Here is a 26733-nt window from a genome sequence, read left to right as displayed (position 1 = left end):
CTAGTCATACACGTCACTTGTGTTCGTTATACGTTAAGTTTATGCTAAAGCTAAGTGGACAAATGTGTACAAACTAGTTGGTTTTAAACTTTGATATAAAAGCAAACGCCCATCAGTTGTTCTGTTATAAAAAAAACACAAATGTAGACGAATCTTCGATTAATCTTTATTACATAGATTTATTGCAAAACCTTAGGTATTTTTTCTGCATTGAAACGGAAATTAACAAAATGTTCCTACTTAACCTAGGCAATTGAACGCACCCGAGCCCGAGCAACATTCAATCTATTCGACCAAAGTGAGACCTCATCGTCGGTTGGCGACAACAAAGTTAAAGTCATTGAGAAGATAAACAATCAGCGTTCATATTTGGGTTCCAATTGGCCATTAATAACGACGTGATATAGGAAAGCAGAACGAGGCACGGGATATAGCTAGCCCGGCCTCAACCCGTGTGGTTTCCGTGGGTGCGTACGAAATGGAGTAGGGTTAGTTGTGCGTCAAATGTGCTGCTAATTTACTCTCCAATATTCGCTGCATGTACGCCTCGTGCGTTGATGCCAGCGCCGTGGCCAGCAGTCCGTTCGGATTGAGCGGCTGCGAATCCACGTACTCGATGTTACCGTTGCGCAGATCGCTCATCTTTCCCCCGATCGCCCCCAGTATGGCATCGCCAGCACAAATGTCCCATTTCTTGATGTGCGTCGTGTGCAGATAGGCCGTCGCGTTGTTCCGTATCACCTGCAGCACCTTGAACCCAGCACCACCGGCCGTAATGACTTGGGCGTTCTCACCGAACACCTGTTTCGCCTGCTCCTTCACAGCACCGGCATGCGATCGTGACACGATGATGGTCGGATGCTTGACATCCGGCTCGTGTTTCACATTCATCAGTGTCTCCGAAACGGCCCGGCCTCGCCAGGCCCAGGTTGTCTTCATCGTGAACGGATTGTGAATGATGCCGATGGTCGGTACCCCTTTCACCGTCACGCAGACCATCGTTGTGACGTACTCGTGCAACCGTTCTGTAACGAGGGATAGAAGGATGAAACTGTGGACGAATCGGTTCTTTTCGGCGGTGCCATCGTTTACCGGTGAATTCTTGCGTTGCATCCAGTGGATCAATCCACACGGCCACGTCCTCGATGTTGATCCGTTCGTCCGGCACGGTGGCTGTTTCGTGCAGGACCGTAGGGTCGAGGTCGAACAGCTGCACCTCGGCGCACCGTTCCTGCTGGTCGTCCTCTTCCGAGATGATCCGCAGCTTGGGGAAGATTCGCAAAAGCCCATTTTTCATCACACAATTCGAACGATAGTCCGCATCGGTAACGGGGTTGTTGGCCCCTTCCTGCGTTTTGCCTTTGCTCTGTTCGTGCAAATCACGCGACTTGGAGACGGCCACCACTTCGAAGCCGCCGTGCTGGGCCGCCTGAATCGAACCGATCAACAGCTTGCGCAGATTGATCTCGTTCGGGTTTTTACTGAACGCGTAGCCATTCGAACTCGAACCACCATTCCAAAGGTAGTAGAGCGCGCCGACAAATAGCAGGCCGAGAATCACGAACCCGCACTTATTGATGCGTATGCGCCCGAAATTCATCTTCACGGTAATTGCTTCACGGTTCACAATCTAACTATTTCGTTAACCAGTTTTTGGGCTCATTATTAACAATAATCATTACTCCGAGACGAGGATCAATTTCATTTGCGCCGAAATATGAAAAATCTTGGAAATAATTTCGTTCGATAGTTCAAAACAAAAGGCTTTTGATGACACACCAAAACGGCCTTCTGTGCTGACAGAACACACAGCCTCAACTGACAGAATGGAGAAGCTGGCACAATTCAAGCCGTTTACCCACCGTGCACATAGCAACCTTGTGCCTTCACAGCTGATTTGCGCAATGACGTCATCCTTGTTGACCGATTTTTATCGCTGCAAATGTGTGAATTACCACACCGCATCGAAGTGACCAATGTGCAAAATTGTGAAACATTTCAGCATCCGCTTGTTCTGCTCAAAGGCAGCATCGATGACCCCTGCGAAGGCGTCCAACTGAAGGTGGTTTCCGGACAGCAAACGCCGGTATCATTTTGTCACACCATTGAAGACACTGACCATCACGCAAAGCATCGCAAGTTTCGGTTGCTGCTACGGCTGCAGGAAGGGAAAAATGAAATCGCTTTACGGTGCTGCACGACGGAAGTGCGATTAGCGTACTACTACAGTCGGCCAAACAATCCGCACACCATCATTCCACTGTACATCGTATGCAAAGGACACCACGGGCGCTACCAGTCGCATGAAAGCGACCAGCGAAATACTATCGAAAATGGCTGCCGTAAAGTTACGCTGGCCATCGAGCTGCTGCAGTGTTTGTACGCCGAGAAGCTGCACGAGCATGGCTTCGGTCGTAAAACATTCACTCTCGGCAGAGGCTGCGTGCCATTCTACAGCCAGCTCGACTACATCCGTTCGACCAGCATGTGTGAGGCGGAACTGTGGCAGCATTTTGCCACCGAGCTGCTACAATCGGAAGCGTACGATATGTCGCGCGCCAAAGTGGTGGCCTTTCTGAGCAGCACCCACTTTGACGGCATCACCGATGGGGACTTTTCGTACGCCAACATCCGTAGCAAAACCACCGGCCATGCTGCGCTCGGTGGCGGAGGATTGGCACTGTTCGGGACCGGATGTCTGTACACTTGGCCCACGACACTCGAGGGAGTTGCCGAAGGATTTTTGAACCGGCAACCCGTGGACTGCCGCCAGCTGCTGGACGACAGCAACTACAGACGGACGTAAATGTCGATGCCGATCAGAATTACGATGCAGTTGGTGACCTACGCTTTCCATTTTAGGTTTGGAGGTTGCTATGCCACAACCCTAGGGTCGGTGTGCCATGAAATGGGGCACACGTTCGATCTGGGCCATACACCGGACGGATCCATAATGGGTGATGGGTTCGATGGAATTGAACATGTGTTCGTCGGGCGTACGGAGCCCTATTGCAACGGCAGTGGCGTTGGGCCCCGCCGTTTAGTAAACACTAAACCCGGTGGCCCATCGGGGAAACTCACGCAGCTCAAACGGCCTGGCGATGTTTTTCGGCAGCTCGCTGAAGCCAAGTGTAACGATGGAATTTTTTTCGCACCCAACAGTGCATTAGCACTGAACCATCATCGGTGGTTTAACGCCAATCTGCACGACGGACCCGGTGCGAACGAAACAATCCAGTACAAGATCGAAACACGAGTGGCCACCAGCTACGGGGCACCGATAGTGTTGGTTGAGCTACGGCTTACCGTAAACGGAATGATGCAAAAACACTGGACATTCCAGGAAGCACCGACACCGCAGTCATCGTTTTTGCTACCGAAGCTTCCCAATTTGGTTAACCAAACCCTTTTCATAATGAACGCCATGGGCACCATACTGAAGGTGGACCTCTGCCGAATGGAGTAGTTTCACTAAAACTACCACGAAAGTTGGTATTTTGCCCATTTGCCCGAAAGTTGGTATACCCAAGAGTGTTCATATTGTTGCGACGAGAAGTTAATTTATGAGTTATATTCAAGACTTATTACGGCATAGGTGTGACCCTTGCGTACCCAGAAGTATAGCGGTAACGCAATGAATAAACTATTTATGTAAAAATCTTACAATATATTGAATTTTAACTGTTACGGAGTTTGTATAAATCAAATCCTGTTTGAATAAATCGTCTTTTTGGGGCTGGGACGGATAGGGTAAACAGTCAGGGCTATAGCAGTTCCGATGGAGTGGGGCAAATACAATGTACGCCGGCAACATCCCGGGGGATCTGAATTAGATTGCAGATTTGATTTTGCATTGATATAGCAATGAATTTGCTTTTCCAGCTAATAAACATTTTGAACGACCCAAAATGTTATTCCCAAATAAACAAGAATCAAACAAAGAGCCGCAGCTAATCAAACATAGATTGTAATTTATGTAATAGTTGACACGCTTCTAGCATGCAGTTTTCCGCATCACTGAATCGCTGAGCACTGATAAGATCACCCACAAATGGAGTGGTTTGATTTTCTACCTTTCACGCGACCCACAGCGGTCAATCGATGCGGGAAAACTATTAAGCTAGAGGCTAAAATTGGTCAAAGAATAATAGGTATAGTTGAACGAATGAAATGCGGCCAGATTGATAATTTCTGGCTGCCAAATAAACCTCATCCGGGCAGGATTAGGATTTTCCACCCAAACCTAAACCCGTGTGTTCTTATCGATTTTATCGCAGATACCAAAACGGGCTTGGTAACGCACCTTAATAGATAAATGCAAACCTCGAGTCACTCCGTCTGTCGAACGCATTCGCCCCAACGCGGCTGTGGTTGATCACTAACCGGGTCGATAACGCAACACGAGCCGAACCGGCGACCGCTGATGCTGCTGATGATAAACGCCGAAACACGCTTCGTGTAGATAAGATTATGGTCGGCAGAATGTCCCGGTTCCAGTCGTCACTCGATCGCAGCCAACGATAGAGGCCAACTGGTCGGACAGCTTGTTCGTTTACTGAAAACCCTCTGGCCATGGGTGATATCACTGAAGAAACTCTGCCTAGTGCCGCCGTGTGTGAGGCCAAAATTCAGTTCCGTCTACTTAAAGCATTTCCGGTGATTGACGAGAATAATAATTTTAAAATTGACACGGCGCACTTTCTACAATCGTCGCACCAGATAGTGGACGCAATCGGTACGCAGCCGTTCGCCAACTGTGATTGCTTTTCTTCAAATCTCTTTCGGTTTTCCCGCCTCCAGGTTGCTTCGGTAAGCTGTTTTCTCCTATCGTGAAGGATATGCGACAAAATGTTATGGTAGGTCACGCAACAATCGGGTTTGAAGAAAGTTTGAAAAGTTCCTTCATTTCACGGCCTTGCTCCATAGAAACTAGAGGAAAAGTATAAACGGAACGAGACGCTATTTGCCTATTTGGAGGATTTAATTTTAAAAGACGACGAAGGCAACGACAACCCATACGATACGGTCACCGATGGGTTGCTGTGGTTGAAACGGTACGCTTATGCCGCCCCGTAGATAACACACGTGTTCCGTGCCCTTAACTATGTTGCGCGTATCCGTTCCACAGGGCACTGGAAATGATCGAGCTGTTTTTCCGCAAAGTGCTGGAAGACGAGACGTGCAGCGAGCAGCTGAAACCACACCTCAGAAAGGCGTACGACGAGTGCTTGCTACCGTATCATGGCTTTCTGGCCCAGAAAGGATTCCAGGTATGCATTATCAGCGCTGCCCGTTACAAAACTTTTTTCGACTGTTCTATTTGCTCGACGCAAAGTGCATTGACCGCTTTTATCGGCCTAACCGAACGATATCAACGGCCGCCCGAGAGAGAGTTCCGCTTCGAAGGCTGGGGAGCGAAAAAGCCACCGTTCTACAATGTAAAATGATACCCTTGGCCTTGGAAGCCATACGAAAGCATTTGTTACTTGCGGTTCCCGAAGATCGGGGGTTGCTTGCCTTCGGGTGCTCGTATGGCTCCATTCCTGAAGTGTATTATGTTTTGTTAAGACATTGTAGATCCATTATAATTATTTATTTCTTCCACTTTCTAGATCCTGCACTTTTACGTTCCCAGCAGAACGAGTCTCCTGGGGGCATCGGGTGCCAATGGCGACAACATGAAAGCGCTTGAGGAGTTTCTCGTCCACTTCCGAGCGAACCTTAGTCATTTGAACGAGTTTTTCACAAAATATGACCTGCATCGGACTTATAAAGCATAGGACATTGGAGCACAATCCCAACACACGCTGTATAATCAAATCGTCATTCACTCACGACAGTTTGGGCTGGCTGCTGCGAGTCAGATCGTTTCGAGTGCTTGCCCGCGTACTGCCAACGCTGCAGTTGGAACTGTTTTCGGCGGAAGTCGGACAGCTTTCGCATAGCCGGAACACCGACCACAATCTGAAGCACCAGCGTGCCGGTCGTAACGGATTGCACCACAATCGCTAGCGTGTGCTTTGTCGTATGTGTCGCTAGCAGAAGATATGTTTGCAACGGCAGCTGGATAAGAAACGAAAGGATGAGAAATCCGGCAAAGCTGGGTATCTGAAATGATCATTGTTCAAGTGTTGAGGACAGACTACATTCGTTGTACACTGCCAAATCTAAGTAGCCCTACCGTGCTCATCAAATTTCCCGTATAGCCAAGATAAAGCCGCACAACTTCCAGCGGAATCGACACGATCAGCGTCATGATGGAGAGGGCTTTTTCGATACCATTTATGTTGGCAAACTGTACGAAAACTTTGATTTAATTTGCAAAACGAACAGCCAACGGTCGGCATTTAACTTACTTCATGGTTAAAGAACACTATGGTAGCCACTAGCCAAATGGCAGAAAAGTAGACATTGAAATGGATCAACAGTTGCACCCACAGGTTAGCGATTACTTCTTCCTCTACGAGAGAAAAACGAATGGGCGTAGGAAGTGATTGGTTTTTTCGGGAATATCGACAATTACCTTCATAATCGGACCGCTTTTTACGCTCAACTCCATTTCCTTCCATACTTCGGCCAAAACAGTTAACATATGGTATAGTTTGGCACGTTTGTTTTATGTTACCCGTATCCATAGTGATCTATGTTACGTTGGTAACGTTGTTTGGAGTCTGTTCCTTTCAGTAAGTGTATTGTTCTACGAATAAGGATTAGCCGAAAAGGCCGAAAAAGGTTTAAAAACCAAGAGAAACATATAACAAAGTAAATTAGGAAAATACCAATACTTCTACTTCTTCACTATGTTATTTATTTTTGTTCCATTATTTGAATAAATAAATTACTGCCTTCCTATATTCATAGCAATATAGAAAAATATTTGAAACCACGATCGTTTTAATGGAGCTGAAAAAATAAACCAAAAAATCGTAGAAAAAATAGGCGAATCGACGACATATTTGGTTGTAATGAATAAACAGATTTTCTTTTATTATACGAATAGAATTTATGCAAGAACCATCTCGGTTGTCAATGGTCCGCGAGTAGATAACTGTTAGTTATTAAAAAAAATAGGAATGGAGACTCGATACTTTGTCCGTTCCCCGTTGCAGATATAGATGGTGCTTTCTCCCCACGAAGCCTGGCGTCCTGGCGTGTCGTGCTTCACAACACCACACGTGCACGTTCCCGTTCCTACCGGTTTTAGTGTGCGGGTAATCCCGTTATTTAAAAAAGAAAACCCTCCTATAGAGGTTTATCCATGCGCGCTTCAATTAGGGGCCCCGCGGCACTAGGAAGGAAAATACTAAACTCCAGTAGGGACCCCAGCCGGCTAACGGGGAGTTAAGCGGCAATCGATTTTCCTTGCAAACACTTTTGCGTATGGTTAATTTTGTCGCCCAAGCTCAGTGCCATGCCCTGTAAGTGCAAACGAGAACCAGGGGTAACATAGTTAGCAATCCGCTTCGTCAACTTGCGGCTGATCTTCATCATTTTCCGTACCTGGCTTTTGGCGCGAATTCTAATGTGACCGGTTACTGGAGCATCCGGTCGATCAAGCGATTTTTCGATGCTCAAGTTCGCCAACGCATCCTCGCCGAAAATTGACCTTTTTGGGAAGTGTCGTAGGTTAACAAACAACGAATGGTGCGGTTTGTTTCTCGCATTCTCACCTGGCGTACATGTTCGCTGCCATAAACCCGCACTGACCGGACAGTGCCTTCTCCGGTGTGAGACACTTCATGTTGGTAGATTTCAGCAGCAGCCGCAGATAGTCGTGCAGATCGGTGAGGGTCGTGTTGACTGACACCTTGTTTTCCCACTCGAACTCAACCCACATCGAGCGAAACTCCGTATCGGTACAGGTGGCCGGCAAGATGTAGTCCATGATGTCGATCTGAATGGTGTTCAGTACGACCACGTTCGACGAGAACGTCGTGTCGTAAACTGCAATCGAAAATAAGAGTGTCAGGCATTTCGAACCGAAACGGTGACCATTCAAATGCTTACCAATGTTGCCAAAGATGATGCCATTTTCAGTGGACGACACCTTGACGTTCGCTTTAATGTTGCAGAAATCGTGTGGCGCCAGCACGACCGGGTGTGGCTTCTCGACAAGCTTCAGATCGCCGACCGTGGCAAGCTCGAGTGTGCAGTTTTGCAGAGTATCGCTCGTCTGGTTCACGATCAGCACATCCAGCACGATGTCGTACTGGTTGACGTGTACGTACGCTTCGGCATACACCGGATCGGAGAAACCGGTCAGTTGGTTGACTTTGTTCAGTTTGCTATTCGGTGAAGCGACATCCGACATCGCCCCAGTAGCTTTCGTGCCAGCCAGTGCCTGGTTGAGGCTCAGCTCGAACACATTTTCACCCAGCTGATCGTTTTTACCGTTCGCTAGCTGCGTGAACGCGATCGGATCATCCGGCTGGATCTTGGCGGCATTCTTCTGCTGTTTGTCCTTTTGAGCCTGCAGCTTTTCGTCGTTCTGCGCAGTCAGCATGCTGGCCAGGGCCTGCCGGCAACTCTCGGTAAAGATGTTAACGATCTCGGGCGTACGCAGCGACAGTGTCTTCAAGCACAGATACACACGATCGATGTCGTCGTTCGTGATTGCCTTGGCGGGCAAACCGGACTTGCCCAGATGCAGAATCGAGCTCATCACCAGCATCGCGCACGTGCAGACACGGTTCTGCTTCTTCTCGTTCGGCTCCAGCTTGAGAAACTTGAGCGCCAGCTTGGTCAACGTCGACGCTAGTGTGGCTCCAACGAAGAAGTCACCATCCATCAAATACTGCCGCAGCGGAGGTCGCTCGACCTTTTTAGTAACCCTTCAAAAATGAATTAAAGTACATTAGAGAGCTCTGTCTGTTAGACATCAAGTGGTCGTATTACTTACAGAGCAATGCTGAAGGCGCTCTGCGTGGCGTACGTTCCATCGGAAGTGACCTTGTTCGTGCTGTTTACCGTTTCGGTCGCCTTCTGTTCTTCGCCGTTGCTGCCCTCGGCACCGGCGAGGCGGGCCTGTTCCGCCTCGACGATCGGTACCTCCCCAAGCGTGCGGTTCACGATGCCAATCACCTCCATAATGTCCTGCACCGAGTTGGCATATTCGCCCAGAATCCACAGTGTGGTGCGGTGGATTTTGGACGATTTGATCGCCGGGAACGCTTCCAGCAGCTTCTCAATCACCAACGGTTGCAGGTGGGAAAATTTTTGAATCGCTTCTCGCACGAACACGAGCACATCACCCGCGGCCAACTCGTTCGTGTCGGACAAAAACTCCACCAACACCGGTATGACGGTGGCCGCCACGTCCGGGAACTTGATGCAACAGCTGTGCAGCGTGCGGACGAGCAACTGCCGGTACTTGCCCGTATCCTCGTGCTCCACATTGTGCGTCTTCGAGACTTCCTTCTTCAGCACCAGCACCATCTCTTCGATGTTGCGCGAAGACACAAGGTCCATTGCCAGCGCAAGTGTTTTGCGACGTACCTCGATATCGGTGGCACTCAGCACGCGGAGCACATCCATCACCAGCTCCTGCATTACGCGCTCGATGTTTTCGTTCTCCTTCAGGGCGATCAAACGATCGAGCACGATCAGCTTCACGTTATTGTCACTCTCTTTCACGATCAACTCAATGTAGCAACTGACGGCCGCCTTGATGGCGGTTGGGGCCGTCGACAGAGTTACCAACGTTCCGGCCGCCTCGTATCGGACTGCTTTCGACGACGAATTTAGCAGATTGTAGATGCACCGGATGAACCGCGACCGTTCGGCGGGATTGGCGTGGCACACCTTGTAGATCAGCTCAACGATCACGAGCTGCAGAATGTCACCGAAACTGTTGACCTGATCGAGACACGAGGCCAAATAGTTCAGGGCGCGCTCCTGATCAGCGTGCAGTAGCATCAAGAATGCGTTCCGCTTGCACGACATGTCCTGCTGTTTGTCGAGAAAGTTGGCTATCAGCTCCGGCCCGTCCGGCACGAGCCACTCGAAGTTTTTGTAGATTGTAAAAATTGCAAGCACCGCATTGCGCCGCACGTACGAGTGGCGATGCTCGAGGCAACCGCGAATTGCGGGCATCAGAGGCTCGAGCAGCTCCGGTTCCTTCAACTTGCACAGGAAGCGCAACGTCGAGCCTCGCAGATACTCGTTCGGGTGCTGCAAATCCTTACGGTACGCGTCGCACACCAGAATCATCTCCTGCAGCAGCTTCCCGTCAGCGGACGTTTTCGGTACGATCTCCCAGTAGATCAGCAGCAGCTTCTTGATGGTGTGATTCTGCAGCGGCAGCACGAACCGGATGATTGTCATCAGCAGGTTCGGCAACCGTTCGCCCTGCAGCAGAAGCTGGATCACTTTCTTCAGCGTGTCGATTTTTACGTTCACCTCGCCCTTCTCTGCAGGTTTGGGGGTTCGAGAAGCAGGGAATGAGAGGTCGATCGCCGCTGTAATGACCGGTGAACCGGCGTACCACTTACCCAGATCCTGTTTCAGCTGCATCTCGTTGTACGGTTCAATTTCGGGGGGATTTATTATGGTGTAGCACCACATTCCCTCGGGCACCGACACCATCGTCGTGGACAATTGCTACCCAATGTTACCGTGCGATGTAAGGCGAGATTAGCTCTCCCCCAAACAAGACTCCGCCAGCCGAACGGAAATGTCCACCAAACAAACGGGACCAAACCGGGAACACTCGGTTTCGAGCGAATTTGTAGGGAGTTTTGGGAAAAGTTTTCGTCACTATTTTTCCACTCGTCTGTTTCGTTAACGCAGGCGGCTCTGACACTATCGATACGTGTCACAAACTACGTTTATAACCTCCAATGCAAATGCAACCCAAAATCACTGTAACTGTCAAATAAGCCCGAAGCAAGGTAGCTAGAGGTCTGTTATTTGATTAACACTCTAGGGGGAATGCTTTAGAATTAAGTCTCGTATGTAGTTTATTTTCTTGTTTTTATTCAGCATCTCCGGATCTCGTTACCGCCATGAAAAATCCTAGCCTCCTTTGAACTGCCTTTCGCTCGCAGATCTGTTATACTGTTCGGTCCTGTGTGACGCAGCGTCGCATGTATTGATCGTAATTTTAAAAAGAAGTTAACTGTCACAACAAACAACAACGCGAGCTCCAAAGGGCCGAAAGTCGGAGCTCGGAAATTACAATTATTTTGCACCGTTGACGACTGAAAACGGGTCTCCACCATGGGTAGTTTAATGAATGTTCAGTGCTGTGGGTTCGTGTGTCGGCTTTGTTCAAAATCGCACCGTGAGGTGATATTTATTTACGGCACCGATGGGATCGCCCTGGACTTGCTGCGAAAGATTAATAACTATCTTCCCGTAGAGGTAAGTTTGTAAGTGCCCGCGCTCAAAGCAGAGGCTTAAAACGATGGCTGCGGGTTCAAGATTACTCCTACAGACCCGCTGCCCAAGACCATCTGTGTGGCTTGTACTTCAAAGATCCTGCAGCACCATCTGCTGATGGAACAGATACAGAATGTGCAACATAGGTTCAAGCAAATGCGTGACGAGGAATTGATTCGAATAAGAAAAAGCAAGGACACGACTCAGTCCTCTACCTACGGCGCTCCCCGGAGTATCGTGAAGACGAAACCTAGTACCAGCACGCAAACTCCAGCCCCAGAGCCCTCAGGCAAACGACAAAGATTGGACACGACACAGCAAACTGGTACACCCAGCAACAGCTCAAGCAGTTGTGCATCCTGGACGTATGATGAAGGCGCCGGACCCAGCCGACCGCGTGCCGGTGACAGTGGGCAAATGCAATCGTCCGATTTCGTCTTCAAGGAACCGCTGCCCGTGAAAACAGCTAGTACACCTGAGCCGGGACCCAGCGATCATTAGTATACAGTTATGCTCTGACATTTCTCTTCATCGCCACTAAACCGGTGCACATTAAAAGCGATTTTAATAAAACAGCACGACAAACCCCAAATTTGAAGTAATCCTCGGGTCGGCCTTAAGACAAAACGAGCAGTGACTCCGACGTAGGGCGGGGCCAACCACGCTGCACAGTAACAAACAAATTCTACAGAAGGAAACGACAACTCCGGAAGACCGACCTACGCTGCAGACAAGGATAACGACTATAGAACGTACACACTGTGGGGACAGCTAGAGTCTTAAAGCAACTGAAACCCTGGCTACGGAGCAAAAGAACGGTGCATACCGAGCAATGATACAAAGACATCGAACACGGGCAAACGTGCATAATTGATAAGAAAGCCGACCAATAAAGTGCATCAGAAAAAGAAATGGGAAGCTGCGAAAATAGATTAAGTCGAAGAAAACAAAATACGATACGAACCCAGAGGACAATTTTCAAAAAAAGGGTAGCAAGAGTCACCGAGACCGAGACCACTTCCTACCTGTTGCTCGCTAACTATCCAGATAGCTCTATGGCCACGTTACCAAGCAGGTGGGAGCTCTACTGACGAATACGAACGGACTTTTGCCACCGGGCATTAGGCACTGCACGGATCGTAGTCGAGTTCATAAGAAATGGATGACAGGGAGCAGCAAACAATCTTCATCGATTCACAGCTGAACCATGGGATAGCGAATCGATGCCTTGTAACCGCGTCTTCTACCCTGAAATCGTCTCCCTCGTTCTACGGATCTTTATTTAAAATTAATAAATTATTTTAAAAAACAATCCTTCACTTGATTAATCGGTTTTTTGGATGTCTCATTTATTCATCATCTTTCACATTCAACTAAAACAAAACGAAATCTATTTATGTACAGTGCACTGCAGTAACAATCGGGGAAATATGTTTTGTTTCTACAATATTATGTTTTCTACAATCAAGTTGAAGCAAAAGTCGTTACAGCTCCCCATGCCGAGGGAACCCAGTCCACTATCTTGTTGGGCGGTTACCTGCGCTCCGTTGAAATAAATGCCTACCAAAACGAGTTCGCACATAAAAAACTGTGTCCACGAAAGCTGTGCCATGACCGACTAACTCGTCAATGCGTACGGCTTACGCCCGTATTTCTGTTTAGAAAAATCAAAAATATAACATAATGAAACCCTGAGCAACGTGGCCGGCCTTCGATTAAGATGCAAAGCCAAGACGGAAACTGCAATGATGGTAACCAAACTATGACGCTACGTAACGCGTACCGAACATTGAAAGTACAGGACCGTAGGTCCGGGAATCTATCACAGCTTTCGGCTGCCGGTTGTCGGGTTTGGTAAGGATTTAAGTTCGAGAACGTAGCTTACGCTACGCGTCACTAAGCCTGCCCGGGGGTGCTGTTCCGTTGGCTCGTCTGATTCGTTTGTTGTGCTGTTGCTATAAAAAACTTCATTATCGATAATCTCTAGTGCTTTCGAGAGGACACTGCTATTACCGCTTGCACCTTCTGCTGGCGCGCCCTTCCCGGTACTGTCCGGTATCGCAGGGATGTAGAGCGGTTGTTCGCTTTTACTCTTCTTGCTAAACGGCAGCTCATCTAGTATTTTTGGCTTCCAGGAAGATTTAGATTCTACAGGAACAACACAGACACCAATGTTATTGTTACGATCGCACTGCGAGCCCAGGCTCCCTTACTTACCCAGATCTGCCACCACGCGTGCCATCTCTCGGATTTGTGTATCCTGTCGTTGCACTTGAAAGATCAGCTCATTGATGGTGGCTTGCAGTTCGAGTTTCTCCTGCAACACCATCTCTTCTTTGTTGGATTCTTTGCGCACCTGCCTGGAAGGACAAGTGAGGATCGGTTTTCAAAAATTGCCAGTTAGTACCGCGCGCGTCGTACCTTTGATACTCCAGAAGGAGCAAGGCGGCCCCAATGGTAAAGATAACAATTTCTCCGAGAAGGTTCGCTCCCAGATCGATGGCCATTGCCTCATTCAGCACCGGCACCGTCGTCGGCTTGCCAAGATTGAGGGCCCACATTTTTGTCTTCACTTCCATCCAGTTGTAGAATTGAGCCGGGGGCATGCAAACATACTTTCGGAAGAAAGGACTGTGCTTCGCCCGTTCCTTCAGCAGATTGGCGATCGGTTTCGAGATTTGCTTCATGGCCAGCACGCCAAGCTTGGCGGCCGGAAAGGCTCCCACAACCATGGTGCCTGTGCTACTATACCAACTTAGATAACAAGTATCCTACCGATGGAAGGCAACTTAAAAATTATTAACAAGGATATTTGCCGTAAATAACTTTTTATGCAATCGGCCGTCAGCCGCGAACTGTCACGCGTTTGGCGATTGACTCCTTTTTGCGACTAGGAAGGCCACGGTTGATAGCGGCATGATGGTCACAGCTGTTTGATTTCCTTATTTTCGTCATGTTTTTCTATATCAGCATAGAACAACCAAATTAAGAACAATATTATGGACTAAAATAAATGGAGCCACAAATAAGACATGCCGCACTGGGCTGCTTGTACACACCTTGAGCAGCAATATTGCGGCTGTCAAGAGTGGGTTTTTTTGGACCTGCCCAAACGAAAACGAAGCAGTCGACCGTTTTTGTTGTGTTTTTTTTTGGGAGGTTTCTGTTTGTTCAATGATTTATGTGGCGATGTAGAATTTTTCACGCGGAAACTACAAAAACGCTCGGACCGGGTGCCTTCGCAGGGCCACAATTGCACGACAGAATGGGCAACAATGGAAATCTATCAAAAGCAGAACGGTTCATTCAAAACCTTAACGCGAGCAATGCGAAAAAGCTCGCGTTTGCCATGGTGCTAGGGTTCGTTGTGTATCACGCTTTTCTTCATCTACGCTACGGTACGTAGCCCCAAATGAGTGTCCCATTTTTACCGCAGCCTCACGATCGCTTTTATTGTTTTCAGGATCCGACTCGTGCAAATGGCTATTGAGTGACGGCCGGTTTAAGGGCGACAAAGAGTGGCAACCGTACGGCTGTATGTTGCACAAGTACACCGAAACGTAAGCGTACCCGGCAAACGAGCACCTCGCGCGGGTCATTAATAATTAACCTTTAATCTCGTAACCCAGTGACACCCGTAAGTGCCTCCGCTATCTTGCGTTCTGGGACAACCAAAACCACTTCGTACTTATTGGCGACGAGCGGCTGCGAGCTCTTTCGTTGGAGTTCATCGATTACCTGCGATCGAGCGAAACGGAGAACAACTCGAAACAAACGTCCACGAAAACTACCGACAACCTGCAGTTTACCGACTACAAGCTGCGGTTGCGGGTCGAGTATATTTACGCAAACGAGGTATCGAAGCATCTGATCGACGAGTTTATCCGCTGGGAGCACGAGGAAGACCCACCGAGTCTTATCATTGCCAGCTGCTCATACCCGACGTTTGCACGCGGTAATGTGACGGAGGAAATTCAGCGGGCGTACGAGAAAAACCTCACGCGCCTTGTAACGCCGATTGATCGGTTGCACGCGAAGAAAACGAAAATCATCTGGAAGCTGCAGGATCCGATCGATCAAGAAAATGGATCGGAGGAGTGGAAGAGCGTGCGGAATGAAGACGTCGATCGCATCAATCAGGCGGCGAGCAACATACTGAGCTACTCGGAGGCCAAAATATGGTCCTCCTCGAGTATGATTGCGGCGGGACTGGTGGATGAGTTCGCCGATGGCCGGAAATTCCGCTCGTTAACGCTCGAGCACGACGTTCAGATCCTGCTCAACATGTACTGCAACGATTACATGAACTACAACGATGGTACATGCTGTAGCAGCGCTGAACCGTACACCATCATACAGGTGACGACGTATGCCTTTCTCGCGGTGTGGTTAGTAACGCACAGAAACGCCTCTCTTGGCCTGGTTCCTTAGTTTTTTTCTTTTCTATCGTAGCGCATCAATAGCGGTCGCAATGTACGTGCGCAAGTGGATCGTAAAGTGGCGCGGAATTCACGCATACTCGCCGCTCAACCAGACCAACGGCCCAACGCAATCGCCGATCGCCGCGCTCACGTCGCTGGCGATCATTATGACGTACTTTTATCTCTGCGATCGGACCAACTTTTTTATGAAGGAAAACAAATACTACTCCGAGTTTAGCTTCTGGATACCGGTGGGGTACGTGTTTGCGCTCGGGCTGTTCTTCACCGAGGACAGCAAGCTGACGAAGGTGCTACATCGCGACCAGACGGACGAGCTAAAGGGCTGGATGCAGATCGTCATACTGATCTACTACATGACCGGTGCTTCGCACATACTGCCGATCTACATGCACATCAAGGTGCTGATCAGTGGGTTTCTCTTCCTGTCCGGCTACGCACACTTCACCAGCTGGTGGCAGTCGGGGAATGCCGGATTGGTGCGCTTCCTGAACGTAATGTTTCGCGTCAACTTTCTCACCGTGCTGCTGTGCCTGTGCATGAATCGGCCGTACCAGTTTTATTTCTTCGTGCCGCTACTGTCCTTCTGGTACTGCATCATGTACCTCACGCTCTCGCTGCCGCCCCGCATCTCAGCGCAGAGCACGGAAGCGAACCCGTACCAGTACCTGTACCTGGTGCTCAAGCTTGTTGCCATGTTGGCCACCGTCACGGTCCTGTACATGAGCGAGGTATTCTTCGAGCGTATCTTCGTTACGCGCCCCTGGAAGGCACTGTTCGTGACGACGGACGACGATATCCACGAGTGGTGGTACCGATGGAAGCTCGATCGCTATACGATCACGTACGGAATGATCTTTGCGGCGCTGTTCCAAATCTCGCAACGGTTTTCGCTCGTGGACGACAGCAATCATGGGAATCTGTTCTCGAAGCGAATCTCACTCACGTCGACGCTGGCTGCGATCACCGGCATCGGGTGCTACATCACATGGACGTTCTTCTGCCGTAACCGGCAGGACTGCGAGGAAGTGCACTCGTACGTAGTTTTCATCCCGATCGTGGGCTACATTCTGCTGCGCAACATATCCGGCATGCTGCGCACACGCTACTCCACGTTCTTCGCCTGGTTCGGAAAGATCTCGCTCGAGCTGTTCCTCTGCCAGTATCACATCTGGTTGGCGGCCGACCGGAATGGCGTGTTGGTGCTACTGCCCGGTTTTCCGACACTCAATGTGCTCATAACGTCCTTCATTTTCGTGTGCGTTTCGCATGAGATTCATCGCGTCACGACGGTCCTGTTGCCGTACGCGGTGCCGAACGATTGGAAGCTAGCGGTGAGAAACATCATCTTGTTCGTGATCCTACTGATCCCCTTGGGACGATACGATGGAATGTTTTGAGGGAGGACAACCCAACCTGTATTTTGCAAAACCCTGCGCCCAGCCATAATAACGCCCGTGAAATAAATGCCCCAAAAGCCGTGCTTTATACGCTTCCTGTAAAAACACTCGTATGTGCTCAGCACCACCGTATATTTTATTGCTTACTTTACATTATTGTTTCCTTTAAAAAGTGGAGGCAAGCCGTTGACTAGTCGTGTTCTTCCGAGTCGTCCTTTGAACTCTCATCGTTGATAACGTAGCTTGTGTACACGTCATACCCAAGTGAAATGGTATTATCGTACAGCACACGGTACTTGGTCGGTAGAAGGTAAAAGTTCACAATCTGCGCCGGTGGCCACACCACCCACTCTGCGGTGTACAGGCGTAGAAACTTTTCGCGCATCTCGTGGCACATCCCGTCCAAGGAAGAGCGCCGCAGCACGCCGAGTGTGGCGAAGAAAAGAAATATCACAATCGGTGAGGCGACGGTCTGGTCGATCAGCACCTTTTTCAGTACGAGCCCCAAGCTGCGGCCCGGGAATCGACGGTCCATAAAGTTGTACCAGTTGTGGCAGAACACACCGACCGTCATACCCGAAATCGACATGTGGCGTGTGCGCTGGCGATCCCAGCGGTCCTGTTGGTCCGTGTAGATTTCATAGTGCTGCTCGATTATATCACCAACGCCGGACAGACTGATCGATATGGCCACATTCGTGAGTAGCAGGTATTTTTTGCTGAACGCAGTCTTGGTGGCACTTCGCAGCCAGCTCACTACGCTGCTCATTGGGTGGCCGCAGCACAGGTGTTAGGGTACGTAAATGACCATGGCACTACTTAAAATTAGATAAACAACCTCCGCTGACCGTGCTGCCGATGATCCCCTGAACGATAACCCTACCCTGGCACGTGACAATCTCGGTTGGCGCGTGCATCAACTGTCAACGTTGGCGTCCCCGAAAAGCACAAAGCAAACAAAGGATTAGCGCAACACTTGGAAAGGGATTTCTTGAACACTTAGTTAATCCGATCGTTCAACTACACAGAAAAAACGTGGGGAAATTACAACGAATATTGCAACAATTTGCTGTGATATCCGTAGCATAGCTTTCGCCAAAATATACATTTTGACATACTAAACCCACGAAATAATGCTTTGTTTACTTCCGTCCAAGATTTCCGCCACTGACATTTCGGTGTTTTGAGCGGGAACTGTGTTTTGGGCAGCACGACTTTTGCAGTAGATGACCACAGTGTGAATCTGGGTTATTTTTATTGTGTACCAAATTAAAATGAGCAGCAAAACGAACATAAACATAAAGAACAAATTTGACCGTGTCATCGTGCTGGTAGGCTGTTGGTGCCAAAGTCTAACTCCGCAGCCTATACTTTGCAAATCATCTTTCTTTCAGGTCGATATGGATTGCTTCTACTGCCAGGTGGAGGAAAAACTGAACCCGTCGATACAAGGCAAACCGATAGCCGTGGTTCAGTACAACCCTTGGCAGGGTGGAGGGTAAGCCAGCACCGATGGGCAATTGGTTTTAGCATCCAACACACACTTCTGCCTTTGTTTGACTCCACAGCATCATTGCCGTGAACTATCCCGCGCGGGCCAAAGGGGTCACGCGCCACATGCGCGGCGACGAGGCGAAACAACACTGTCCCGAAATAGAGCTGCCCCAAGTGCCGCAAATTCGAGGAAAAGCCGACCTCACCCGCTACCGAGAGGCCGGCAAAGCGGTGGCTGATGTGCTGAAAAGCTTCACACCGCTTCTGGAACGGGCCAGTATCGATGAGGCGTATCTGGACATAACGGAGCGTGTGTTGGGCCGAATACGCGACATGAACGAAGGTCGTTTTCAGCTGCTTCCGGACAAACTAGCGAATACGTTCGCGGTCGGTTATGAGAACATCGGAGAGTTCGTGAAGAAACTGTCCGACACATACGAATGTGGCGATCAAGGTGGCGTACCCGCCGACCAGTTGGAGGGTAAAAAGAGCGACATCAAGCTGCTGGTGGGAGCCTCGATCGTGAACGAAATACGGGCCGCGGTAAAGGACCAGACAGGCTACGAGTGTTCGGCGGGTGTAGCACACAATAAAATTCTGGCCAAACTGACGGCCGGTTTCCACAAGCCGAACCAACAGACGATCCTGCCGATCGACAGCATTGCGAAGCTGTACGAAACGTTGCCGGTGAAAAAGGTTAAGGGGCTCGGTAGTAAGCTAGGCGATCAGGTTTGCGAGCTTTTGAAGATCCAATTCATGTCCGAGCTCGTCCAGTTCCCGGAAGCGTTGCTGCAGCAGCACTTTGATGAGCGGCTCGGTAGCTGGATGTACCTGATGGCCCGCGGTATAGATCTGGAAGCAGTGACGGCCAAGTTTCACTCGAAGAGCATCGGTTGCTGCAAGCGATTCCCGGGCAAAAATGCCATTACGGGACTGGCCACGCTGCAGCACTGGCTCAATGAGCTTGCCACAGAAGTCGTGGAGAGGCTGGAGAAGGACTTGGACGAAAATAACCGCACGGCGAAACAGATGACGGTCAGCTATAGCCAGCAGATTGGCGAAGGGGACGTTTCGAGCACCCGAAGTGTACCGTTGGCCGTGTACGAGACGGAACGGATCGCTTGGGATGCGCTCGAGGCGATCAAACGAAACACAGAGCGTTTCTTTAAGCAAGGCTCAACGACGACCCTTCACAATGCGATAAAATTCCTCGGCATAAGTGTGAGCAAGTTTGAACCGAACGGGACGGCCAAAGGAGGAGGCATTAAGGAAATGTTTCAAAGTTACTCATCGAAGGTAAGCAATGCTGAGCCTACGAAAAGCACTGCCGAAGTAGCGTCGTGTTCTTCTACAAACGCTACGACTTTCTCATCCAATGTGGCCCGACAGGACCCGCCGCTGGAACCAATTAAATCGACAAAAGATATAAAGCATTTTCTTCAACAAGCAGCCAAGCTTCCTCCGTCTTCAACAATCAACGATGGAAAACAGTCGGAAGATCAGCTTCCAGCCGAAATTGAGTCAACGGACGCTACAGTTACAGGTTTACCAGTGCGAGAACCACCAATAGTCGAACCGGTTCGGGTTAAGAAAGATATTAAAAGCTTTCTACGACAACGCTGCAACAGCATCCCAGCCGGAACTCAAATTAAGGAAAGCAATTCTGTGACAGTTGAGGAGCCAATACCGGAAACGGAAAGTATATGGAAAACCACGGACCAACCAGAACAGCAGACGACTGCTTCGAAAGAAAATGAAACGGATTTAAGAAATGAACCGTCGGCAGAAACAACGGAAAGCCATCAAAATTACACAGCAACTTACGCTGAATTCAGTACCCTGCCTCCCAAGCCAGCGTCCATCGTTACGGTGCAGTGCGCGCAGTGCGGCAAACAAATTCCCGAGTATGACTATTTGTCCCATCAAGACTTCCACTACGCACTGCAGTTGAGCCAGCAGCAGCGGGACGAGTTTCGCAGCGATTTTAAGACGAAACTATTGACCACAACGAGCGCTGCGAAGCCCTCACAATCTGCTGTCGCCATTGGGCGACGACCTTCGCTACCAACCTCCAGCACCAGTTCGATTGCTCGATTTCTGTCGAAAGTTTCAGCCGACGGCACCCAAACTAACAAATGCGATAGGGACGATGCTAAGGCTGGCAGTGACGGAGAAAGCGGAAACAGCACAAAGTGTCCCGATTGTGGCAAACTGGTTTCTCAGGCATCGATGTCGGAACATTTAGATTATCACGTTGCCAAGCGGTTGCAGCAGGAACTGAACCGCTCGGAAGCAACGATTCCGGCGAGCGGTGCCGCGAGTACCACTGCAAAACGGAAGCGCCAGGTGGATGAAGTGCTGACACCGGCCAAGCAAAAGCTAAAACCAGTCTCATCATACTTCTCGAAACTTTAACGAACACAGGTTGACAGTTTTTTGTTAATTGCGATTAAGATTTTATTGTTTGTTATAGCAACTGGCAATATATATTGGTTGTCGAAACACCTTAAAACCAAACTAATGCCAAGAATTTATTTGAAATCAAAAAGAATCACATCGACGCCCCTTCCTAGGCAAACATTTTCTTCACCATGGCATTGTACTTGCTGTCCTCCCGCTGTTGTGTTTCGAGTATTTGTTTATGCAAAGCAGCACATTCTTTGCTGGAAGTGTAGTCGATTTTCTGTAACGTTTCGAGCGCTTTGTCGAACTGTTTCACCTTAAATTGGGCCAGTGCCTTGCGGTACGTTGCCTTCGGCGATGGACTTTCCTGGTCATCCGTATAACGAAGCACGTGCAGCGCCTCTTCGAAGCGATTTTCCTTGATTAGACAAGCCGAAATGTTAAGCTGTAGCGTCTGAAGCAAGGTTTGCATTTCCCCGACCGTTCCGGCTCCCTCGGTGGCCGGATCCAGATCCTCAATCGGTGACCAGGAGAGCAAACACTTGGCCGCACGGTTAAAGTACGCGTGAGCAAACCGCGGATAGCGGGGAAACATTTGCACACCATTCTCCTTGTATCGTTTGGCAATCTCCAATGTACTGGCCACAGTCTGTTCGCAGAAGTATTGCTGATTCTCGATATGGAGCAGTTTCGCCGTAAACGTAACATCCGCCGCCTTTGTGGTGATCGTACATTTGCTCTCTTCGTTTAGTACCATTTGTTGTAGCAATAGTTCAACGTAGCAATCGATGGGCGTGATAGCCGTTCCTATGGTAACCCATCGTTCCTCTGGGCTGGCCAGATGGTTTGATTCGTGTGTTCCGCCAATGCTGACATTACGAAACGTTACCAGGCAGCGGCTTAGCTCCGAAGGCTTCACGACGAATGTTGGGCAAAAAGAAAGACGCTCCTTACGCAGTCCCTTGGTGCGATCCTCATACACGAGGGGCACTAAACTATCATCTCCAGCAGATGGTGCCGGCATTGCCGTCGACTCCGTATCCATAGCGCGTTACTGAACGATGGATTGTAAACGAGCGGATTAACGTCACCGATATCACTGCTGCTTGGGCCCCAAAAGCGGCGCAAGTAGAAGGGAGGCTTTTGCTCCGAAAGCAGCGAATACAGTACTCCTTGAGCCCCTTCGAAGGGGGTTTTAACGAGGAGCAATCGTACCGGCTTCTGTAGAAGGAAAGCTACTCGGTTGGCTAGAGGCGGAAAATGGCGAAAGATGGCAGTCTCTACATTGCCTGGATCGACGCAGTGGACAGACAGGCCCCCATCCACAGCTGCTCCGGTCGCCAGTAGTTGCGAGAGTCGGTGAGAGAACGCCACCAGGCAGAGCTTGCTGTACTGATACGCCCAGAATCTGGCGGACCCCGTATCCTGGAAGGGTGCTGTATAGTAATTCGAATCCGTCGGTGCCTCAGCTATCGCCCGGTGAGCTTGTGACACAACGTTTACAATCCGGGTGTCCCCTTGAAGTTGCTTGAGTAATGGCAGCAGGCGAAGTGTGAGCAGAAACGGTGCCAAATAGTTCACCTGATACGTGTACTCGATACCGTCCGACGTCAGTGATGGTGGGGCATAAAACACACCGGCATTGTTGACGAGCGCGTACACCGGTTTCCCCAGCCCACGAACCTTCTCGCTAAACTCGACGACACTGTCCAATGATTCGAGTTTCAGCTCAAACACGTCAACGTGAGCACTGGGATGCTGCTCGTGTAGTTGGTTGCCGATTATGCGTCCCGTTGCTAGTGAATGGCTTCCGATAACTACATGGCAACCACGGCTCAGTAGATCGACGACTACCGCTAGACCAATGCCCGAGGTGGCTCCAGTTACCACTATGAGCTCCCTACTCTCGAACTTTCGCTTACTGTTGTACAACCGACCAATAAAGTACCACCTGAAAATAGGATTGCGAAAAGTGTATAACTATTGTGCCCTGTTTGCACCGCTCAGTACCGGAACTAAGCATTTACCGCACCAAGTACGAAGCCGCACCTAAACCAAGCCAAATGCAGCAGGTTCTCTTCACTCCCATAGCATCCACTTACAGTCGAGTAATGCCGGCTACCAGTGTTTCGGTGCAATTTTGTTATCAGCACGACCAGCAAACTGGTTCTTTACTTACGCATAAATTACTCCACTAACTCTTCCTCACATTGTTTGATAAAGCAAATGGACTGTAGAAGCAAATAGCTCGATAAACAAACGCATGTGCGAAAGGTAGATGAACTTGTGACGTTTGATGCCGTTGGTACATCAATGCAATAATTTGTGTACAATAATGAAAACTAACCATATCCATATTTTAGTAACTACATACACCAAATCGTGTTGAAGAAATCCTGAAAAGGCTGGTTTAGAAACTCGACAAAACTGATTTTGCTGCACCACCCTTATGAACCTTGGTTGAAACGTTCGAAAACATTTCTCTCGACACAAACAAACCGGCTGTCAGTTACGGTGCTCTCCGCCAGCACCACGTTTCCCTAGCGCGTTTGTTAATTGAACATCCCGATATGTACGATTTAAAAGTTTATCCAAATTTCACGCTCATCGGCATCAGGGATAAAATCGTTTTCTTCACACCGCAAGGTACGCAGCAGCACGAGCTAGTGCTGCCCTTAAGCGAAAACCCACCGAAAGATGGAGCACAGAGCAACAACCCGCCTCAGGTCGTGAAACTCGATTACTGTTCCGTTTTGAAACTGATGGCCGTGTCCGCCAGCGATAAAACATTACGTTGTTTTAAAGTTGAGGAGAATGAAGGAAAAATCACTACGGTGCCTGTCGGCAAGTGCCTAGCAACGTCGAGAACGATCTCTTGCATGAAATTCGCCCCGAAGCACGGCCTGCTGTTTGGATGCGACAAAAGCGATTGCTTTGAGTACAACATGCTGGCGGAACCGGAAAAGCGCTCCAAGTGGGTTTTGGGCCACATGAGTCTGATACTCGACATTGACATAAGTCCAGACGAACGGTAAACCTCCTGCTTCAACCGTCGGTGCTTGTTATTTAATTGTAACATTTACTCCCTGCCAGGTACATCGTAACGTGTGATCGGGACGAAAAGATCAAAGTTACGTCCTATCCGGACTGCCACAATATTGTCTGCTACTGTTTGGGCCATCGCGAGTACGTGGTGGCACTTGCTTTCCTAGCACCGGAAAAGCTACTGTCCGTAGCTGGCGACAAAACGTTACGTGTTTGGCAATTTGTCGAAGGAAAAGAGATCGTTACTCATCGAGTGCAAAACCCAGCCATTGATGTTACGGTTCAAAGGGCGAAGCTGGGAGATCACGATGGTACACTTTGTGCGGTGACAAGTTACGGTGCCGACGAGATAGAAGTGCTGCACGTTGCCGACGATCCTTCCAACAAGTGCACTTCCTGTGAAACACTATCGATCGATGCCAGTTTCACGATTTTAAATGCAGTCCTCAGTTCTTCTCTTGAGCTTTACCTGTTAGTCTGGCGGAAAGACGATAAAATTGTCGAGCTGATGGTTTATGAGTTTATGAATCAAGAACGCCAGTTCCGGTTAAACGTTGATCATGCTTTGCGAAAAAACTTTCAGAAACACTTTCAGTCGGTCACGATCTATCAGCCTAGAGACTACTCTACGCTCTTCAAGAACAGCATCGACAATTTGTCCGACTATTACGAACGAAAGAAGCAAAAAATTGGCAAAAAGACAGTGGAATAAAACATTGTTGAACTCCAGTCTTCGGGTATGCTCTTATTTGTTCCTACTAAACTGTATCGACACGACTGCTAAATGTTTGCTGAAACGTGGAATTGTTAGAATTGTATGCGTTTTCCCATACTATTTTATTACGACTGTTGAAAGCGATTGATGGTGCAGCCAAAACGTAGGCAAAAAATAAGGTTAAAGGTGGCCAAATGGAACTTAGGGTGACGATTCGGGTTCATCGATATCGATCTTACACCGGCTTGTAGTCCAGCTTGCTCTCGAGCCGCTTGTTATCCGCCACCTTGCGCACCGCTTTCATAAAGTCTTCCTGAATCACGTACTCCCGTTCGGCACGGATCGCAAACAAGCCCGCCTCGGTGCACACGTTGCGCAAATCGGCACCGTTAAAGTTGTCCGAAAGCTTCACCACCGCCTCGTAGTCAATATCGCCGTGCTTCGCGATCGGGGCGGCATGAATTTTCAGAATCTCCAGCCGTGCCTGCTCGTTCGGTAGGGGGATTTCAATCTTCCTATCCAAGCGTCCCGGACGCAGCAAGGCCGGATCGAGCGTGTCGGGCCGGTTAGTGGCCATGATCATCTTCACCTGCCCCAACGAATCGAAGCCATCCATCTGGTTGAGCAGCTCCATTAGCGTGCGCTGAATTTCACGATCGGCCGATGTACCCTCGGAGAACCGCCGGCCACCGATGGCATCGATTTCGTCCATGAATATAATGCACGGCTGGTGATCGCGCGCATAGTTGAACATTTCGCGAATCAAACGTGCGGACTCGCCAATGTACTTGTCGACGATAGCCGATGAGACGACCTTCAGAAAGTTGGCATCGAGCTGCGACGCAACGGCACGCGCTAAAAGAGTTTTTCCCGTTCCGGGCGGCCCGTACAGCAGGCAACCTTTGGGTGGGGTTATTCCGACGCGCAGGAATAACTCCGGGTTCAGCAGGGGCAACTCGATTACCTCGCGTAGCTCACGGATCTGCTCCGAAAGCCCACCGATGGCCGAATACGTCACCTCACCCGGATCTTCGTGCGACATATTGTACACCAGTGGGTCCACTTCACGAGGCAGATAGCGCATAATGGTCAGTGTCGTCATGTCGAGGGCTACACGAGTGCCCGGTTTTAGCTTTGATTTGTCCAGCTGCCGGCGGCAACCCACCACGTACCGGGGGCCATTAGTTGCCTTCACGATAACTGTTAACGGTACAGCAAACGGAAGAAATCATTACCTATGCATTCATTGAGCAGTTTATCAACAATCGAAAGAGCACTTACATTTATCTTCCGTCAGCTGTTTCAACACCTCACCCACAATCTGACCTACGCTTTGGAGTGCCTTCAGGTCATTTTCAGACTTGTCGAACTGTTTCGTGAGCTCCTTCAACGATTCTCTTACTGTGGAAAAGCACAGAAACACAGAAAATATAAGCACTGCGCTTCCGGGGATTTGGCCAGTCATCGTCCAACCTAACCTCTGCCTTGTAGAAGGCAAAGATCTACCTACTTTCTTTCAGCCGAGATTCGACCTCTTTGTGCTCGAGCAGCTTCTTCCGGTAGTCTTCCAGTGCTTTTTCACGTGCTCCATCTACCGTGGCCATCTTAATGCAGGATTGCTTGCTAGTTGAAGATTATATATTGAACACAAAACCAATCCTTGCGACCCTTTCGGTGGACCAAACAAGTTTACGAAGCTCCGATCACAAAACAGTGGCACACGCAAACATGCACAAAAACGTTCGTTGACAGGATGACGATGAAATTCAGGAGGAGTCTAAGGGGAAGGGTTCAATACTGAACATTCCTTACGGTTGCTACACGAAAGGTAGTCTCTTTCCGTTAAAAGTATCGCAAA

The 26733-nt window shown here is 49.3% G+C and overlaps 14 protein-coding genes across 17 annotated transcripts; 6 read left to right on the top strand and 8 right to left on the bottom strand.

Annotated features, from left to right (window-relative positions):
- Positions 1-163: 163 nt before the first annotated feature.
- LOC131209489 (putative inositol monophosphatase 3) lies at positions 164-1741 on the bottom strand. The gene is made up of 2 exons (XM_058202569.1): positions 1093-1741; positions 164-1025 (listed from the first exon to the last, which is right to left on the bottom strand). Exons 1-2 carry the CDS (start codon positions 1598-1600, stop codon positions 490-492), a joined length of 1044 nt encoding a protein of 347 aa, XP_058058552.1. The 5' UTR covers positions 1601-1741; the 3' UTR covers positions 164-489.
- Positions 1742-1942: 201 nt separating this feature from the next.
- On the top strand, positions 1943-3466 carry LOC131206971 (uncharacterized). The gene is made up of 2 exons (XM_058199578.1): positions 1943-2802; positions 2863-3466. The coding sequence occupies exons 1-2, from the start codon at positions 1943-1945 to the stop codon at positions 3464-3466; spliced, it is 1464 nt and encodes a 487-aa protein (XP_058055561.1).
- A 1047-nt stretch (positions 3467-4513) lies between these two features.
- LOC131210039 (glycolipid transfer protein B) lies at positions 4514-6728 on the top strand. The gene is made up of 5 exons (XM_058203227.1): positions 4514-4735; positions 4801-4856; positions 4927-5054; positions 5129-5270; positions 5613-6728. The coding sequence occupies exons 1-5, from the start codon at positions 4573-4575 to the stop codon at positions 5778-5780; spliced, it is 657 nt and encodes a 218-aa protein (XP_058059210.1). The 5' UTR covers positions 4514-4572; the 3' UTR covers positions 5781-6728.
- Positions 5720-6569, bottom strand: LOC131206970 (transmembrane protein 17). Its single transcript, XM_058199577.1, has 4 exons — positions 6524-6569; positions 6357-6460; positions 6182-6295; positions 5720-6108 (listed from the first exon to the last, which is right to left on the bottom strand). The coding sequence occupies exons 1-4, from the start codon at positions 6567-6569 to the stop codon at positions 5824-5826; spliced, it is 549 nt and encodes a 182-aa protein (XP_058055560.1). The 3' UTR covers positions 5720-5823.
- A 237-nt stretch (positions 6729-6965) lies between the features above and the next one.
- On the bottom strand, positions 6966-10770 carry LOC131208399 (coatomer subunit beta). Its single transcript, XM_058201137.1, has 6 exons — positions 10491-10770; positions 8900-10409; positions 8008-8831; positions 7671-7944; positions 7501-7606; positions 6966-7416 (listed from the first exon to the last, which is right to left on the bottom strand). Exons 1-6 carry the CDS (start codon positions 10582-10584, stop codon positions 7342-7344), a joined length of 2883 nt encoding a protein of 960 aa, XP_058057120.1. The 5' UTR covers positions 10585-10770; the 3' UTR covers positions 6966-7341.
- A 389-nt stretch (positions 10771-11159) lies between these two features.
- Positions 11160-12636, top strand: LOC131211364 (uncharacterized). Its single transcript, XM_058204797.1, has 2 exons — positions 11160-11361; positions 11422-12636. The coding sequence occupies exons 1-2, from the start codon at positions 11218-11220 to the stop codon at positions 11878-11880; spliced, it is 603 nt and encodes a 200-aa protein (XP_058060780.1). The 5' UTR covers positions 11160-11217; the 3' UTR covers positions 11881-12636.
- Positions 12637-12717: 81 nt separating this feature from the next.
- On the bottom strand, positions 12718-14307 carry LOC131211363 (putative OPA3-like protein CG13603). Of its 3 annotated transcripts, none has more exons than XM_058204794.1 (4): positions 13801-14307; positions 13597-13739; positions 13393-13527; positions 12718-13334 (listed from the first exon to the last, which is right to left on the bottom strand). In XM_058204794.1, exons 1-4 carry the CDS (start codon positions 14109-14111, stop codon positions 13276-13278), a joined length of 648 nt encoding a protein of 215 aa, XP_058060777.1. In that variant the 5' UTR covers positions 14112-14307; the 3' UTR covers positions 12718-13275. The 3 variants fall into 3 exon arrangements, with proteins under 3 accessions (XP_058060777.1, XP_058060778.1, XP_058060776.1); XM_058204795.1 differs by having other exon boundaries at positions 12718-13328; XM_058204793.1 differs by having other exon boundaries at positions 12718-13527.
- A 322-nt stretch (positions 14308-14629) lies between these two features.
- Positions 14630-17265, top strand: LOC131211361 (N-acetylneuraminate 9-O-acetyltransferase). Its single transcript, XM_058204791.1, has 4 exons — positions 14630-14777; positions 14843-14939; positions 15009-15767; positions 15832-17265. Exons 1-4 carry the CDS (start codon positions 14645-14647, stop codon positions 17216-17218), a joined length of 2376 nt encoding a protein of 791 aa, XP_058060774.1. The 5' UTR covers positions 14630-14644; the 3' UTR covers positions 17219-17265.
- A 76-nt stretch (positions 17266-17341) lies between these two features.
- LOC131211365 (mpv17-like protein 2) lies at positions 17342-18101 on the bottom strand. The gene has a single exon (XM_058204798.1). It carries the CDS (start codon positions 17985-17987, stop codon positions 17409-17411), a length of 579 nt encoding a protein of 192 aa, XP_058060781.1. The 5' UTR covers positions 17988-18101; the 3' UTR covers positions 17342-17408.
- Positions 18102-18492: 391 nt separating this feature from the next.
- LOC131211360 (DNA polymerase eta) lies at positions 18493-21223 on the top strand. Its single transcript, XM_058204790.1, has 3 exons — positions 18493-18549; positions 18613-18716; positions 18787-21223. The coding sequence occupies exons 1-3, from the start codon at positions 18493-18495 to the stop codon at positions 21125-21127; spliced, it is 2502 nt and encodes an 833-aa protein (XP_058060773.1). The 3' UTR covers positions 21128-21223.
- A 58-nt stretch (positions 21224-21281) lies between these two features.
- LOC131206969 (uncharacterized) lies at positions 21282-21872 on the bottom strand. The gene has a single exon (XM_058199576.1). It carries the CDS (start codon positions 21870-21872, stop codon positions 21282-21284), a length of 591 nt encoding a protein of 196 aa, XP_058055559.1.
- A 91-nt stretch (positions 21873-21963) lies between these two features.
- Positions 21964-23327, bottom strand: LOC131211362 (uncharacterized). Its single transcript, XM_058204792.1, has 2 exons — positions 23143-23327; positions 21964-23066 (listed from the first exon to the last, which is right to left on the bottom strand). Exons 1-2 carry the CDS (start codon positions 23202-23204, stop codon positions 22106-22108), a joined length of 1023 nt encoding a protein of 340 aa, XP_058060775.1. The 5' UTR covers positions 23205-23327; the 3' UTR covers positions 21964-22105.
- A 292-nt stretch (positions 23328-23619) lies between these two features.
- Positions 23620-24872, top strand: LOC131210471 (tRNA (guanine-N(7)-)-methyltransferase non-catalytic subunit wuho). Its single transcript, XM_058203729.1, has 2 exons — positions 23620-24146; positions 24209-24872. Exons 1-2 carry the CDS (start codon positions 23686-23688, stop codon positions 24870-24872), a joined length of 1125 nt encoding a protein of 374 aa, XP_058059712.1. The 5' UTR covers positions 23620-23685.
- A 104-nt stretch (positions 24873-24976) lies between these two features.
- On the bottom strand, positions 24977-26580 carry LOC131212676 (26S proteasome regulatory subunit 10B). 2 transcript variants are annotated; one of them, XM_058206634.1, is made up of 3 exons: positions 26382-26580; positions 26157-26272; positions 24977-26075 (listed from the first exon to the last, which is right to left on the bottom strand). In XM_058206634.1, the coding sequence occupies exons 1-3, from the start codon at positions 26477-26479 to the stop codon at positions 25111-25113; spliced, it is 1179 nt and encodes a 392-aa protein (XP_058062617.1). In that variant the 5' UTR covers positions 26480-26580; the 3' UTR covers positions 24977-25110. The 2 variants fall into 2 exon arrangements, with proteins under 2 accessions (XP_058062617.1, XP_058062616.1); XM_058206633.1 differs by having other exon boundaries at positions 26157-26276; positions 26386-26580.
- Between the last annotated feature and the right edge of the window lie 153 nt (positions 26581-26733).

Source organism: Anopheles bellator, chromosome 2 (assembly GCF_943735745.2).
Source record: "Anopheles bellator chromosome 2, idAnoBellAS_SP24_06.2, whole genome shotgun sequence".
In the NCBI taxonomy this organism is placed as follows: domain Eukaryota; kingdom Metazoa; phylum Arthropoda; class Insecta; order Diptera; family Culicidae; genus Anopheles; species Anopheles bellator.
The sequence above is the reverse complement of the archived record's forward strand: the minus strand, read 5'-3'. Positions and strand labels throughout refer to the sequence as shown.